Source organism: Staurois parvus, unplaced genomic scaffold, assembly GCF_062004578.1.
Source record: "Staurois parvus isolate SC_StPar_1 unplaced genomic scaffold, SC_StPar_1.0 ptg000221l, whole genome shotgun sequence".
Classification (NCBI taxonomy): Eukaryota; Metazoa; Chordata; class Amphibia; order Anura; family Ranidae; genus Staurois; species Staurois parvus.
Window position 1 is genome coordinate 2,356,838 of NW_028318017.1, and position 17,595 is coordinate 2,374,432.

A 17,595-nucleotide genomic window follows, 5' to 3' on the forward strand; every position below is an offset into this window, starting at 1 on the left:
TCATGCGCAGATTTTTTTATCGGTAAAAAATCGGCCGATTTGCCCATCATTGTCGTGAAAATCGGCCGATCGGCAAAATCGGCCGATTTTTTTCCAACTTTACCGATAAAAAAAATCTGCCAAAATACCAAAAAACGGCCGAAAAATTAGTCCACTATTGATCCGAAAATCGGACGATTTTATTTTCGGCCGATTTTCGACCCATCTATGGCCTGCATAAGTGTCTCAAGAAATCTGCCATCAGTACATCAGGTGTGATCAATTTCGATTGATTGGTACCATGGCTTGTAGACTCTATAACTTTCACACAGAACAAATAATATACACTGATTTGGGTTATTCTACCAAAGCAATGTAACGGTATAAATTTTGGCCAAAATGTATTAAAAACAATGACTTATTTGCTAAATTTTATAACAGAAAGAAAGGAAATGCATTTTTTTCAAAATTTTTGGTCTTTTTTAATTTATAGCACAAAAAAATAAAATAACCCAGTGCTGATTAAACACCACCAAAAGAGATCTCTAGATTTGAGAAAAAAAGGACAAAAATGTCATGTGGGTACAGTGTTGCATGACTGAGTAATTACCATTCAAAGTGTGAGAGCGCTGAAATCTGAAAATGGTTCTGGGCAGGAAGGCGGTGATAGTGCCCAGTATTGAGGTGCTAAAGAAATATTCTGCCCCAAATCCTATTGATAAAAATGCTGTAAATCCCGGAAGTTTTAAGATTTCACATTTGATAAATGCATCTCTGTGTGACCCTCTGGCTTGTACTAATCCCCACAAAATGGCCTTTATAGAGAAGTGGAATCTCTATCCGGTAAACCCCGAGGAATACCTCTGCAGTTCATACAGGGATTACAAATCTCCCGGAAAGAATAGATCTGCTTATTAGACCTGTTGATGGGGGGGGATGGGGTGACAAGGGGGCGGGGTGGTCACTTGCGATGGTTGATTATATTAAAGAGGTTTATAGCATTCTTGATGATAAGGAAACCTATAGAGTGTTACCCAAAGGTCCAACAATAAAACGGTGAACTTAGGAGGATTATGAGGAAGGTGGTTATGAGGATGGGATGATCACTAAGAAAGAAGAGACTTGTTATGTCCATGGGCTCCACGTGTGCCTGTTATGTACCGACTGCCCAAGGTGCATAAGAATCAATCCCACCCCTAGAAAGGCCCATTATTGGTGGAATCGGTTCCCTTTCATCAGGAGTGGGGGAATAGATTGATTTGCAGCTCCTCATGGGAGGGACTCCCGCTTTTCTTAAAGATACCAAAGTGGTGCTAATCGACCTGCAGGAGGAGGTGACCAATCCACATACTCTTCTAGTGACGGCAGATGTTGCCTCGCTTTATAGAAATATCTCCCATGGGGATGAGACGGAGGCAGTGGATTTTTACCTAAGGGAAGCTGTAGACAATCTGGATTTTCAAAAAGTTTATTTTCCAGCTGCTGGATTTCGCTCTGACACACTATTTTTGGTTCAACAAAGTTTTTATCTGCAAACTAAGGGAGTTGCCATGGGTGTTACGTTTGCACCCAGCCTGGCAAACCTGTTTATGGTCAGCTGGGTGGAGGACATCATCTAATCATCCCGAGAATCCCGAGAATCCTAATATTAGATTGTCCCATACCTCTAGTCAGGTGGAGATGAATTTCTTCGATTTAACTCGGATTAATAATGGGAATGGTATTGTTACTAACTTTATTAAGCCCACCGATAAGAACATCTTCATCCCCACTGGTAGCCGTCACCATTCTCTTTGTCCTAAGACCACACCGAAGGGACAGTTTATAAGGATGAGGCGTAATTGTAACAACTTGGAGGATTACTTTACACCAGCAAATATTTTGAAACCCAGATCTGTAGAGAAGGGGTATGATGAGGTCACCCTTAGAGCCACAATACAACTAGTAGTGGGAATGAATAGGGAGGGACTTTTATACAATCAGGGAAATGCATCTGAGGAGATGACGTGTCCATTTATCACAAATGTCTCCATTCAACATGCACAAATCAGGGGATCATCAAATACACACAGGGAATATTAGGAAGTGACCAAGTTCTATGTAGTTTGTTACCTGAGGATCCCCAAGTGGTATTTCATAGAGCATTCTCTTTAAGAAATAAAATATCTCCCAACATTGGGGACCCCACAATGGAGATTTCTTTATTTTCAAGCTTAAAAGGTTTTTTCCCTTGTAGGATTTGCAAGCTAGGGGGCGCTAGATTAGGTAGAAATGATTCCTTCCTGTCAGCAACTACAGACAGAAGTTATCATATTGATTCTTCTATTACCTGTAATACACAATACGTAGTTTACCTTCTGGAATGTCCATGTAAGATACAATACATAGGAAGAACAACTAGAAGATTGAGGGACTGTCTGAGGGAGCATCTCTACAATATTAAAAAGGTTCAAAGAACATTCCCTTCCAGCCCATTTTAGTGAATGTTATTTTAAGAATTCCAAAGATATCACATTTGTTGGGATTGACCAGTAATAAATGGAGGGTGGCGTCAATGTTGGAGATGAAGTGGATTTATGAGATGGGCACATTGGTTCCTGGTGGTCTCAACCTTAACATTGATGTTGTTTTATCGATAATAATAGCTAATATGATTATTCATTGTATATTTGAAACAGATTTTTGTATTTTTCAGATTTTTTTTGTTTAATACTATGCATATGCTTTGTACTTTTGTTTTAAATAGTTCTCTGGCCCTGTATATTTACTTTTTTCTGTTTACTTTATTTCACACTGCTGGGGCCGGAGTGCCGTGTTTTCTTCACACCCGGGGACTTTTCTGCACATGCTTTGGAGAAGATGGAGAGGTCAATATTAGACATGGAATTGAACAGTCGCACTTTAGGATTTGTGGCTTCATATCGATTTGCTTTTTGCTGATATCTGCACATTCTAGTATTTGTTCTATGAACAAAGAAATCCAACCCTGAAGCCCTTTCTGGTGACTTTCTTTCTGCATTCACCTGTTTGGATGGATTGAGGTCTATTAATTCCTTTCTTCTGTGTGTGTCATTAAACACTTTGAGCGCTGCACTATGACGTCTTTATCTGCTTTGTTGGGAGGTTGGCTTGTCCCCTTCGTGTTCTAGCTGCTACTTCCTTTCAGCGCTCACTTCTACCATTTCACCTGTTTTTGGAACACTGTATACCAGACCTGGACAGATTGCAGTCCCAGGGCCACATCCAGCCCTCTGGCTGTCCGTATCCAGCCCTCCATGCCTCCACTGTCCCCATACCTCCTCAATGAGGAAGCTGAGTGGCTCAGAGAGGCATGCTGACACATGACCGTATGGAGAGCTGCAAGAACTGGAAGGAGAGAACCGGAGGAGCTGATGGCTACAGAGGAGAGGCTCAGTTCTGGTGGGAGAACATTGCCTAGGAGACGTCCCAATGCTCTCCCACCACTCTGCTACCCAGCCAAGTCCTTCCTGTGTTAGCGCCTCCACTCTGCAAACCCAGGAGATGTTCACCTGTCCTTCACTCCAGGCCAGGACCCCCAGAAATCCCAACAGTACCCATATCAGGCTCTCTCCTTCCAGTCACAGGGCTTTTCAGAGGACATCTGACAGGGAATGAGGATGTGTTATTACCACGCCCATTGAGCCCAGTGGGGGAGCTTGATAAGAGGTGCTGCTTGTCAGACTCTGCACCCCGAGTTAATAATGCTGCAGACACAGCCTGTTAATAGCCCCATCCAGCTGTTATTTTACAGTTTGAGGGCAGAAAAACTGTGGCAGTGGTACCTATTATTCCCAGTGCCAGGTGTTTGTTTTCTATATGTTTACATACTTACCCACCTTCCTGGGTCCAAAATGACTATTCAGCAGAATTCAGTTTGTCCTCCACAACCGTCCCAGATTGTGGCCTCTTGGGAGAATGAATGACCCAACCCTGCTCTAAACAGGAGAGCTCCCCCTAGCTGCAGCCTGGGAATGACATTACTAGGAGGTCTCTTCATTCAGCTGCTACATACTTCCCCTCCTTCAATCAAAGTCTCCTGACATTTAGGGGTCTCTTTATCAAAGCTTTGCCCAGCAATCCCCCCGGTGATGGCCCGTGTACGTTCCGTCTCTGGGAATGGGAGGCCACAAACAAATGCTATTAGGCTGTTTGCTGAGCTGCTTTAATAATTTATAATGACAAGAAATAAATCCTGAGAAATAACGACTTTCAGCTTCTAGATGACGAATTCCTATGATACTTAATGTCATCACTGAATGAATACAATACCACCGATATTCGTCACAGCTGGGCCAGCACCGCTCACATCTGTCCAATACATTGTTTACAAATCACACCTCCAAGTGTTTGTGAAATCTCCCACCACAAAATGTACTCAGCCATTGACAGGGCAGGACTCCATTTTTTTTATTCTCCTGCCATCAATGGCCAATCCGATCCCACAATTCATCCATGTCTTTGGGGACCTCTGATCTCCTTATGAACTGTTTCTTCCATGATGAAGATCAGCCATGGAGTATATCTGAGGTGTATATCAGGATGTGCTTCTTCTCCACGACAGCTGGGATGTCCATCAACATTTATCTAGAAGACATTTCCCACACTCAAGGCACTAATACACCTCCAGGGTTGTGTGGGACCCCTGATGTACAGGAAGACAGGACTTCAGTGAGGAACATTTCCCTCACTCAGGACAGGAACGTGGCTTCTTCCTGTGTGAGATCGCTGGTGTCTGGAAAGATTGGACTTGTCTGAAAAACATTTCCCGCACTCAGGACAGGAATATGGCTTTTCACCTGCATGAGACCTCTTATGTCTGACAAGTTTTGAGTTTTCTACAAAACATTTCCCACACTCAGGACAAGAATATGGCTTCTCACCTGTGTGCAATCTCTGATGTGTGTAAAGACTGGACTTATGTGAAAAACATTTCCCGCACTCAGGACAGGAAAACGGCTTCTCCCCCGTGTGAGATCTCTGATGTCTGCAAAGACTGGACTTCTCTGAAAAAGATGTCCCGCACTCAGGACAGGAATATGGCTTTTCAACTGCATGAGACTTCTGATGTCTGACAAGTTTTGATTTTTCTACAAAACATTTCCCACACTCAGGACAGGAATATGGTTTTTCCCCCGTGTGCAGTCTTTGATGTTTGTGATAAAAGGACTTGTCTGAAAAACATTTTCCGCACTCGGAACAGGTATACGGTTTTTTCTCCTGTGTGAACTCTCAGATGTGTGACAAGATGTGATTTTTGTACAAAATATTTCTCGCACTCAGGACAGGAATATGGCTTCTCGCCCGTGTGGTATGTTGTATGATGTATTTGTAGATGGGATTTTTGTGAAAAACATTTTTTGCACTGAGGGCAAAAAAATGGCTTCTCCCCTGTGTGAGCTCTTTTGTGCACATTAAGATTATGTTTAAAACGGAAACATTTCCCGCACTCAGAACAGGAATGTGGCTTTTCCACTGTGTGACATCTTTTATGGACATTAAGATGTGATTTGGAGTCAAAACATTTCCCGCACTCAGCACAAGAATGAGGCTTCTCCCCTGTGTGAGATCTTGTATGGGTGTTAAGACGGGATTTAAAATGGAAACATTTCCCGCACTCAGTACAAGAGAAGCTCTTCCCTGTTGGAAGGCCGGCCCGGTCCCGCACAGTCTGAGGTTCCTCAGGATACAAGGAATCCGATGGTCCATCTACACTGGGTGGTGCCGGATGGACATTGGAGGGAGCCGGGTTTTCTCCTGGACTATACTGTGTGATGTCCTCATCTTCTACTTTCCAGTCTGGAGACAAAGTGAGACAATCCTCGGAGGTTTTCCTCATCTCCCGGCCATGGACTAAAATACAAAGACAAAGAGGATTACTAGACAGGAGATGATTGGTTCCCCCAAACCGGGACTCCACCCACATCAGGCAGCTTGGTCTCTGAGGAGCTTACAATTCCACCCTCAAGGGAACTAGTAAAAACAATCAGGTCAACCCACCTGAGGTCACATGGCAGCAAGTGTCAGGTGTGGCAGTCTGCTTCCAGCCTGGCTGGTGCAATCCAGTCCCAGGAAAGACCCTGAAGCCATGTGCTCTCAGAATATAAATACCACTCCCAGCATGCAATGTGACTGCCTTCCCCTGCAATTGGCCAGGGCCGCATCCATATTCATGCTGGTCATTTGACTAGCCCCTACCCATGTTCTGGAAGGCTCTTATAGCTTCCTGAAGGCGGGCAGAACGCCGACAAACTCCAACAGAACCAAAACAGCATGAGCAGACCTGACTAATCAATCACAGCTCTCTGTAAAGCAGAATACCGACTGAATTTACCTGACAGCCTCTCTGGTGAGCAGAGAAACACAGCTATGCTTTACCTGACTCTACACATCCTAGACCTGACCAGGGGGCTACATCACTTCATTATCACCATGTAAAAGTCTGTGCTCCAATCACATCATCCGATATAAAATGTCCAGCTGGGAGGAAATGGGAGCAAAATAAGTAAGGCCAATGTAATGTACAACTTATTGTATAGGAAACAACAGTTAGGACTGTATAGTATCAGAATGATGTAATGTACAACACAGAGTATATAGTGCAGGGGTCAGGAGTATGGAATGTACAACATAGAGTATACAGTGCAGGGGTCAGGAGTATGTAATGCACAACATAAAGTATACAGTGCAGGGGTCAGGAGTGTGTAATGTACAACAGAGTATACAGTGCAGGGGTCAGAAGTGTGTAATGTACAACAGAGTATACAGTGCAGGGGTCACGAGTGTGTAATGTACAACAGAGTATAAAGTGCAGGGGTCAGGAGTATGTAATGTACAACAGAGTATAAAGTGCAGGGGTCAGGAGTATGTAATGTACAACAGAGTATATAGTGCAGAGGTCAGGAGTATGTAATGTACAACATAGAGTATATATTGCAGGGGTCACAAGTGTGTAATGTAAAACATAGAGTATACAGTGCAGGGGTCAGGAGTGTGTAATGTACAACAGAGTATACAGTGCAGGGGTCACGAGTGTATAATGTACAACAGAGTATACAGTGCAGGGGTCAGGAGTGTGTAATGTACAACATAGAGTATATAGTGCAGGGGTCAGGAGTATGTAATGTACAACATATAGTATATAGTGCAGGGGTCAGGAGTATGTAATGTACAACATAGAGTATATAGTGCAGGGGTCAGGAGTATGTAATGTACAACATATAGTATATAGTGCAGGGGTCAGGAGTATGTAATGTACAACATAGAGTATATAGTGCAGGGGTCAGGAGTATGTAATGTACAATATAAATTATACAGTGTAAGGTCAGGACTCTTATTTCAGAGAGAAATCCAGGAATACAGGACGGGGAACACAGCTCAGGAAAGTGACCAGGGGATTACAGGCTGATATCACCCAGTCCCCGCCCTACTCTGGACCAATCAGTGAGCAGTATGGGTGGAGGAATGGATTTAGTGTTCATGACCCACCTGTGCTGATCTCTGTAGGAGTGTCCTCCTCTATAAATGTCCCCGTTATTCCATCCTCCTCCATAGACTGCTGATCATCCCTCACATACGCCTCTTCTTCTTCTGATTTCACCTCAAATTCTATATCGATTGGATCTCCACTCTAAATCAAGGAAATGAGAGAAAATATCATCTGTAAAATGTAAGGTCACATAAAATATCCACAGTTCATGGTCTAGATGTTCTGTCCCACCAACCTTGTAATGGTGAGGGATGGTGTGACCTTCCTGTGTGGAATCCCGGGAATACAGAGGACGGGGACATCTCTCTGGGGGGTTCCTGGTATTAGGTGGCTCCATCATATCCTTGTGTCCTTCTGAAAACTCCTCCATCACTCCATACTCCTCATCCTCCTCTTTATACTCTTCTTTAACATCAATATTATCATCCCAGAGGATTCCACTCTGAAAGATATAATAAAACATTCATTGTAACAAACATGCTGTGTATAAATCACAACTACCAATAATTGTCATCATCTACCTGATGATGGTGAGGGATGGTGTGACCTTCCTGTGTGGAATCCTGGGAATAAAGAGGACGGGGACATCTCTCTGGTGGGTTCCTGTAGCTGGATGACTCCACCATGGTGTCCTGGTACAGATCTTTGTGTTCTTTTAGAATCTCTGACTCCTCCATCCCCCCATCCTCATCCTCCTCCTCTTTTATCTTTTCTTTAACCTCAACTTTAGGATCTCTCAGGTTTCCACTCTGAATATATAATAAAAATGCCATCAATGGTAACAATGCAGATAATGTACAGATCCTAATGATACTATCAGTGATTGTTCCTCATCTACCTGATGATGGTGAGGGATGGTGTGACCTTCCTGTGTGGAATCCCGGGAATACAGAGGACGGGGACATCTCTCTGGTGGGTTCCCATGACTGGATCCATCTGTAGGAAACACACACACTGACTGAATCCATTGTTTCTATGTGTTTATCAGATGATGGGGGATCTAGGTGGATCCTCCGTACTGCTCTCTCCTTTACAATAAAGTCTCCTCTTACCCGGTGATGTGAGGGGCGGCTGATTGTCCATCATGACGTCCTTGTAGAGATCCTTGTGTCCTTCTAAATACTCCCACTCCTCCATGGAGAAATAGACAGTGACACCCTGACACCTTATAGGAACCTGACACACACAATGATACAGTCACCATCCAGACACATCCCTTGTCTGTTACTGGAGAATGTCCCAGAATTCCCGGCACCGCTCACCTCTCCTGTCAGCAGCTCCATCATCTTCTTGGTGACTTCTAGAATCTTCTGCATGTTGTGTCTCTCAGGTTTTAGGGAGTCACATGGAGGCACTGTGATGGTCATATGATCACCTGACTTCAGAAGAGGAAATCTCTGTATTGAGGAACCAATAGGAATATCATGTTAGACTCCCAGAATCCTCCTCACCTCTCCGGTCAGGTCTGTGTTTTATTAATAGAGATAAGAGTGATGTCATGTGACCTCCCAGAATCCTCCTCACCTCTCCGGTCAGGTCTGTGTTTTATTAATAGAGATAAGAGTGATGTCATGTGACCTCCCAGAATCCTCCTCACCTCTCCGGTCAGCAGGTAGATGATCTCCAGGGTGAGGTTTAGTATTCTCTCAGTCATGTGACTCCAGTCCTCCTCCATCCTCATTGGTGTAGTCATGTGATCTATGGGGGTGTCTCTATAGATGATTAACAGAGGGTTAGCTGGACTGTATTGGTTGTACAATATTAGGAGGGGAATATAAGTGGTAAAAAGTAAGAATGCCCCCAGTGGGAATTAGTACAAGACTGGGTTTCTTAGAAGATCTATGTATAAACAACATTTGTATAATCATTCATCAATTTTTACTTTCTAATAAATATTATTTTATTATGTGCAGTAGTAAAATACCTCATTGAGGTCACTAGAAATAATATGTCTTTGTAACAATTGATACAATGTAACAATTCTGGAGAACACTAGAGGGAATAACAAATAACAACTAATGGGTGTGCAGCATATACATGTTGGTGAAAAGTGGGTGTATGCAGCCCGTCATCACCATACAGTAAACAGTGAGCAATAAAAACTCTACACCTCCCCCATCACTATAGTATAAATACAAGCCAGGCTGTTCATTCACCTCCATCAAAATACTACAAAGACAGAGACCTCATGTGAGAGGTGGATTTGCTGCACAGGGAGACAGTGGGGGGAGAGCAGCTGCTGCACAGGGAGATAGTGGACGGGAAGCAGTTACTGCATGGGGAGATAGTAGGTGGAGAGCAGTTGCTGCACAGGGAAATAGTAGGAAGAGAGCAGTTGGTGCACGGGGAGATAATAGGGGGAGAGCAGTTGCTTTATGGGGAGATAGTAGGAAGAGAGCAGTTTCTGCACGGGGAGATAGTGGAAGGAGAACAGTTTCTGCATGGGGAGATAGTGGGGGAGGAGCAGTTGCTGCACGGGGAGATAGTAAGAGGGGAGAAGTTGCTGCATGGGGAGATAGTAGGAGGGGAGCAGTTGCTGCATGGGGAGATAGTAGGAGGAGAGTAGTTGCTGCACAGGGAGACAGTGGAGGGAGAGCAGTTGCTGCACGGGGAGACAGTAGGGGGGAGAGCAGTTGCTGCACGGGGAGACAGTAGGGGGAGAGCAGTTGCTGCACGGGAAGACAGTAGGGGGAAGTTAGTTGCTGCACGGGGAGACAGTGGGGGGAATTCAGTTGCTGCACGGGGAGATAGTGGGAGGAGAACAGTTGCTGCACGGGGAGACAGTAGGGGGAGAGCAGTTGCTGCACGGGGAGACAGTAGGGGGAGAGTAGTTGCTGCACGGGAAGACAGTAGGGGGAGAGCAGTTGCTGCACGGGAAGACAGTAGGGGGAGAGCAGTTGCTGCATGGGAAGACAGTAGGGGGGGAGCAGTTGCTGCACGGGGAGACAGTAGGGAGACAGCAGTTGCTGCATGGGGAGATAGTAGGGGGAGAGCAGTTGCTGCATGAGGAGACAGTAGGCGGAGAGCAGTTGCTATGAGACATAATGGTAGTAGGGCTGTACAAACTAGAAGCAGGGTACACCGACCATCTAATGCAGCCACAGCACACACAGGTGGATGATGAATGGCTGAATAAGTGACCAATCATCTCCCACTCCTTCACAATGGTCTTGGGTCAAACAGTTCAAAAATGATAATGAAAATCAAATCCCATCCCGTCTAGATAGACGACTCCGGACAGAAACCGTTCGGTGATCTCTCATGACGTTATACATAATAAATGTTCCCACAACAGCCGTGTTGTCTCATCATTTATTGAGGCAAATAGTAAAACTCCATCATCACTCCCTAATAAAATACAAAATTCCCCCCAAAAGGCATATAGACCCCCCATTCCCCTCCCCCATACATATCTTATCTAAGCCCCCATGACAATAGCCCCCCATGACTCAACACAACCAGAATATTGTATAATTTTACATACCAGATCCTCTCCTCCCGCAGGCTCCTCTGGACTGAACAACCGGTCCATGCAGCCTCTCCTCCCCTATACTCTGTTGGTTGCAGGTTCTCTGATGTCATCAAGACCAATGCAGAGCCCATAGCCCCTCAATGGACAGGAAGAGGGACAGTCCACTGCCAGAGTGTAGGGGAGTAGAGGAGAGTGCTGACAGCCGGGGGAGCAGAGGTTCAGATATATAAAAGAACTTTTCCTGGTCCCCTGCACCTAAACTGCCATTTACCTCTTGGAATTGGGGGGCTTCTGTTATGCGAGGTTTACATGTTCATCCAGAGGCGGGTGACACCATGAATGGCGCAATGCGCTGTGCGTTCCTGTGTGATTCACATATCCGGGTGCAGTGCGATTTCACTGGATTCCATTGAATGGGCTGAAAGTGAGGCGGAGCGCAGCAGAAGTAGTGCATGTACTACTCTATAAAACCCTTCTGTACCATGCCATCCAGTGCAGGCAAACGCACCGCATTTGTCACCTGCGTCTGTGGTGTCATCAGCATTGTACTGACACCCTGCATCAGTACAGGACGGACGTGACTATGGAGGAAGAGGACGGACATGACTGAGGAAGAGGACGAACATGACTAAGGAGGAAGAGGACGCACGTGACGATGGAGGAAGAGGACGGATGTGACTATGGAGGAAGAGGACGGACGTGACTATGGAGGAAGAGGATGGACATGATGGGGGTTAATGGTTGTAAATAGAACATAACATCTTATTACCTTCTCTGCTGCCACTTCCACCAACGTCTCCTCTGTACTTCCTGTCAGTACCTGACATCACTTCCTGTCTGTCCCTGACATTACATCCTGTCTTCCATATAGACTTCCTGTCTGTAATATATTTCTGTCCCCCTTGGTGGGAGTGGAGGTGACCCCTCTATAAGGATCTACAGTCCATACACACCCAGCACAAGGCCGGGGTCACACTACCAGACGCTTCTCGGGGCTGCAGTTCCTCTGAGCTCCACAAGGTGGGGATCTCACTTCTACCCAGACAGGAAGTCTCTATGGAAGACAGGAAGTGATGTCAGGTACAGACCGGAAGTGATGTCAGGTACAGACCGGAAGTGATGTCAGGTACAGACAGGAAGGGATATTAGAGACAGTCAGGACTTCCATGTGGTACAAGGTGACATTCCTGGATCTGGCAGCAGAGGAGGTAATACGTAGATGAACCCCTTCAGGGGGAGGAGTTGATGATAATATATTTGCTCCCAAAGCTGGCCTACATGGTTCAGTTTTATCGTTCAGCCAGCGGGATGACCATAAAAACTGAAGTGATTCCCCCATCCACACATTGGAGGTGGATGGGGGAATCCTCCCCGCTGCACTCTTGTATTCTGACAATGGGGGGACTCCTCTGCTCTCAGAATACACGGATCAGCACTGAAGCTATTGGCTGCAGCCGCTGGGGGAGTGGCTTTTATCCGGCAGTGGCCACATATGGATGGAAATGTGAGCGATCCCTGCTGAACCAGCTGGATTTCCATGGATCTATGGTCACCTTCAGTGACTTCCTCCCCTCCCCCTCATCTCCTTCATGATGGAAGTCATGCTGAGATCATCTCCCATTGGCTGAGCAATATTCTCATTTGTCTCTCAGCTCCTTCTTGCTATTCCTCGTCCTGCCTGTTGTTTCCTTGGATTGATTTTCTGTGTAGTGACCCCGGCTTGGTCTCTTGGATGCGCTCGTCTGTTGCTTGCCCTGACCTTTCTCCTGATTCCTGGATCTCCTCCTCATCTCTCCTCCATATCCTCTTACACAGCTTTTCTCCACACCTGCAGTGACCCTGGGGGGAGGAAACTTGGCACCAGCACGCCGCCAAATCCATCCCCACCATTAGGGGCTCTGGAGACAATTGTCTGCTATTTACACTCCGTTCCTCCGCACGTCACCTGATCACATGACAGCTTACTTCCACAGATTCCGGACAGATTTCTGGATGGTAATGGTCAAAGTTCAGTCTTCAGTTTAGGAGAGGTAGGACACACCCAGGAACAAGGATTTGGTTTGCATGGAAGCTTCATATAGAGGACCCCTCAAATCTCCCCATCCAAATGTCCCTCCATCCAGAGTCTATATGTCCTATGACATCACACTGACCTCACAGCTCCTCCTCCCAATATACCTCCATCCAGCTCATTTTTCTTTTTTTCTGGTGCTCTTAGGATGTGGGCGGACCCTTTACATCCTCACAACCAAAGCAGAACTGTTGATCCTTCATTTTATGTAATGATGTCAGAATTCTTATACCTCAGCCTGAAGTGGGGCTTTAATAAAATGGAGACCTGAATGGAGAGGTGAGGAGGATTCTGGGAATATCATTTGATTTTACTATTTGTGTTCAGATGTAGAGTTTTCCTCCTGTGAAGTCTGGAGATCATATGACATCACATTGCCTCCACCTCCCTCCCTGATAGAAGAGAGAAAGAAGAAGAAGATTCTAGAAGTCACCAGAGAGATCACTGAGCTGCTGACAGGAGAGGTGAGCGGTGCCGGGAATTCTGGGACATTCTCCAGTAACAGACAAGGGATGTGTCTGGATGGTGACTGTATCATTGTGTGTGTCAGGTTCCTATAAGGTGTCAGGGTGTCACTGTCTATTTCTCCATGGAGGAGTGGGAGTATTTAGAAGGACACAAGGATCTCTACAAGGACGTCATGATGGACAATCAGCCGCCCCTCACATCACCGGGTAAGAGGAGACTTTATTGTAAAGGAGAGAGCAGTACGGAGGATCCACCTAGATCCCCCATCATCTGATAAACACATAGAAACAATGGATTCAGTCAGTGTGTGTGTTTCCTACAGATGGATCCAGTCATGGGAACCCACCAGAGAGATGTCCCCGTCCTCTGTATTCCCGGGATTCCACACAGGAAGGTCACACCATCCCTCACCATCATCAGGTAGATGATGACAATTATTGGTAGTTGTGATTTATACACAGCATGTTTGTTACAATGAATGTTTTATTATATCTTTCAGAGTGGAATCCTCGGGGATGATAATATTGATGTTAAAGAAGAGTATAAAGAGGAGGATGAGGAGTATGGAGTGATGGAGGAGTTTTCAGAAGGACACAAGGATATGATGGAGCCACCTAATACCAGGAACCCCCCAGAGAGATGTCCCCATCCTCTGTATTCCCGGGATTCCACACAGGAAGGTCACACCATCCCTCATCCCCTCAAGGTTGGTGGGATGGAGCATCTAGAACATGAACTCATAGGGTTTTTTTTTACTAAAGCTGGTTCACTCAGGATCTGGTGCACTGTGCATGGCAGCCAATCAGCTTCATGTTCAATTAAACTGTATCAATAAAACCTGGAAGCTGATTGGTTTCCATGCAGAAGTGCACAATATTCTGAGTGAAGCCGCTTTAGTAAATAAACCCCATAGAGACAATGTGTGGAGTTTTTTTTATTTTTTTTATATTTTACAGATGATATTTTCTCTCATTTCCTTGATTTAGAGTGGAGATCCAATCGATATAGAATTTGAGGTGAAATCAGAAGAAGAAGAGGCGTATGTGAGGGATGATCAGCAGTCTATGGAGGAGGATGGAATAACGGGGACATTTATAGAGGAGGACACTCCTACAGAGATCAGCACAGGTGGGTCATGAACACTAAATCCATTCCTCCACCCATACTGCTCACTGATTGGTCCAGAGTAGGGCGGGGACTGGGTGATAACAGCCTGTAATCCCCTGGTCACTTTCCTGAGCTGCGCTCCCCATCCCACCTGATGTGGGCAGAGTCCTGGTTTGGGGGAACCAATCAGCTCCTGTCTAGTAATCCTCTTTGTCTTTGTATTTTAGTCCATGGCCGGGAGATGAGGAAAACCTCCGAGGATTGTCTCACTTTGTCTCCAGACTGGAAAGTAGAAGATGAGGACATCACACAGTATAGTCCAGGAGAAAACCCGGCTCCCTCCAATGTCCATCCGGCACCACCCAGTGTAGATGGACCATCGGATTCCTCGTATCCTGAGGAACCTCAGACTGTGCGGGACCGGGCCTGCCTTCCAACAGGGAAGAGCTTCTCCTGTACTGAGTGCGGGAAATGTTTCTGTTATAAATCCAAACTGAATGTGCATAAAAGATCTCACACAGGAGAGAAGCCATATTCCTGTCCTGAGTGTGGGAAATGTTTTATACAAAAATCACATCTTGTCACACATCAAAGGCTTCATACAGGGGAAAAACCGTACTCCTGTTCTGAGTGTGGAAAATGTTTTTCAGACAAATCCTTTTATTACAGACATCAAAGACTGCACACAGGTGAGAAGTCATATACCTGTCCTGAGTGTGGGAAATGTTTTGTAGAAAAGGCAAAACTTGACACACATCAGAGATCTCACACGGGTGAGAAGCCGTATTCCTGTCCTGAGTGTGGGAAATGTTTTTCAGATAAGTCCAATTTTTACAGACATCAGAGATTGCACACAGGTGAAAAGCCGTATTCTTGTTCTGAGTGCGGGAAATGTTTTGCAGAAAAATCAGAACTTGTAAGACATCTTAGGTCTCATACTGGGGAAAGGCCATTTTCCTGTTCTGAGTGCAGGAAATGTTTTTCACTTATGTCTCATCTTAACAAACATCAGAGATCCCACACAGAGGACAAGCCACTTGCCTTTTCTAAGTGCAGGAAAAAATTTTTCAAGAAAGTCCAGTCTTTAAATTCATCAGAAATGTCACACAGATGAAAAGCTGTATTCCTGTTTTGAGTGTGGAAAATGTTTTTCAAGGAAGTCTAATCATCACAAACATCAGAGATCTCACACCGGGGAGAAGCCGCATTCCTGTCCTGAGTGCGGGAAATGTTCCTCACTGAAGTCCTGTCTTCCTGTACATCAGGGGTCCCACACAACCCTGGAGGTGTATTAGTGCCTTGAGTGAGGGAAATGTCTTTTAGATGAATGTTGCTGGACATCCCAGCTCTCATGTGGGTAAGAAGCACACCCTGATATACTCCATGGCTGATTTTCATCATGAAAGAAACAGTTCATAAGGAGATCAGAGGTCCCCAAAGACATGGATGAAGTGTAGGACCGGGTTGGCCATTGATGGCTGGAGAAGAATAAAAATGGAGTCCTGCCCTGTCAATGGCTGAGTACATTTTGTGGTGGGAGATTTCACAAACACTTGGAGGTCTTGTCACACTTACCTCGAACACAGGTGGTCAGACACTATATCTGGCTTCTGTGGTCCTTACCTATAGCAGCCCCTTTCCCATAAGGCAGGCAGGCCTACTGGTACTCGGTGCCCCCAGGACTGATACACAATGCTATAGTGCCTGGCTACCACACCAGAGCAGGTGCAAACTGAGCACAGCAACAGGCACTTGCATGTGTCAGGCAGAATGGTTCAATGACAGTCCAGGTACAAGGTGAGTTCATCTCCCGAAATGTGTCAGTTTCCCAACCGGGCAGTATTTGGGACAGGACCCCATTGTCTGGGACTGAAGATCTGGCTCTATGTCTGTATTTATGGTCGGCTTGTGAGATTCCATTTGTGATCTATCTTTTAATAAATGTGATATTACGGTAATGCACCCTCTTGTGTGCTGTCTTTGACAATTCCTAGATTCCCCCATCTGTGGAGGGCTGCACTTCATCAAGTGACAGATACCGTGTGGAATTGTGAAGCACCAAGATTTGAGCACTGTTGTGTTTGGCAACATTTGATTGACAAGGCAGGCAATATTCAGAGTAATCAGGGTCTAATCACTAGTGCAAAGACAGGCAGAGTTCAGAGAGTAGTTGATATCTGATCCAAGGTCATAAACAAAGGAATCCAAACAGCAGAGCAGGACAGACAGGGAGCTTGAACATGTATTACACACGCTATCACAAGCATGAGACTGCAGGTTTGGCTGGCTTAAATCAGGTTTGGTCTCCACCCAGAGACTGGCTGCATCATAACTAAAACCAGGATGCTGTAATGAGACCATCAGCTGTGATGGATTGGGGGTACTAGAAGCTTCTGACATTAACCTCCCTCTGAAGAGGGGCCCACAGACCCTTAAAGGCATGTTGGGAATCCAGCAAAGGACCATTATGTTGGGCAATGGTCAGGGAATCATCAAAGTCAGGTTCGTTAGTAGGTATAGAGTTTATGGTGCCAAACTGGACAGCAGAGAACCTGTAACAGGTTGGATAGCAGGTGACATGGTACTGCAGTCAAGCTGGAACGCAGGCTGGATGCAGAGTGGACTGAAGAAAAAGTTGTGGGCCCCAAATGGCTGAATGAGGCAGTTTATCCAAAAGCTGGATGGAACTTCTTAGACAGGTTTGAGCAAATATAGTTATAGTAGGGTGAGGCCCGGTTACTGAAAGTTCCAAAAAATGAAAGAGCAGGAGGCTCAATTGGCCTGGGCTGAACCAGAACAACTGGTGCGGAGGTAGGCTAGACCACACTGGCCGGTGTAGAGACAGACTAGACCGCATCAGCAGGTGTAGAGACAGCAGAACTTGAGGACAAGTTAGCCTGGACATGCATCCAAGGGTGTTTATGGACAGGCAAAGGAAGGGGTAATCCAGAGTGTTGGACTTTTGAGGACTTGAGTAAGCACAGATTTTGC

The 17,595-nt window shown here is 45.6% G+C and overlaps 3 protein-coding genes across 3 annotated transcripts in view; 1 reads left to right on the forward strand and 2 right to left on the reverse strand.

Moving 5' to 3' along the window:
• The window catches only part of LOC149460761 (uncharacterized), a 172,588-nt gene extending 156,026 nt beyond the window's left edge, over positions 1-16,562 (forward strand). The window contains exon 8 of the mRNA XM_089679203.1: positions 14,738-16,562. Within this exon, the coding sequence (XP_089535329.1) occupies positions 14,738-15,718 (981 nt within the window). The 3' untranslated portion in view covers positions 15,719-16,562. The remainder of the gene's footprint in view (positions 1-14,737) is intronic.
• The window catches only part of LOC149460759 (uncharacterized), a 333,674-nt gene that overhangs the window by 289,078 nt on the left and 27,001 nt on the right, over positions 1-17,595 (reverse strand). The gene's annotated exons all lie outside the window — the stretch shown is intronic.
• Positions 8,641-9,194, reverse strand: LOC149460765 (gastrula zinc finger protein XlCGF53.1-like). Its single transcript, XM_089679322.1, has 2 exons — positions 9,084-9,194; positions 8,641-8,883 (listed from the first exon to the last, which is right to left on the reverse strand). The coding sequence occupies exons 1-2, from the start codon at positions 9,177-9,179 to the stop codon at positions 8,653-8,655; spliced, it is 327 nt and encodes a 108-aa protein (XP_089535448.1). The 5' UTR covers positions 9,180-9,194; the 3' UTR covers positions 8,641-8,652.

Coding starts and splice junctions, on each gene's coding strand:
- LOC149460765 (XM_089679322.1), bottom strand. CDS start 9,179: ATGACTACACCAATGAGGATGGAGGAGGACTGGAGTCACATGACTGAG. Junction 8,884..9,083: donor TCTACCTGCTGACCGGAGAG/GTGAGGAGGATT, acceptor TCCTCAATACAG/AGATTTCCTCTTCTGAAGTC.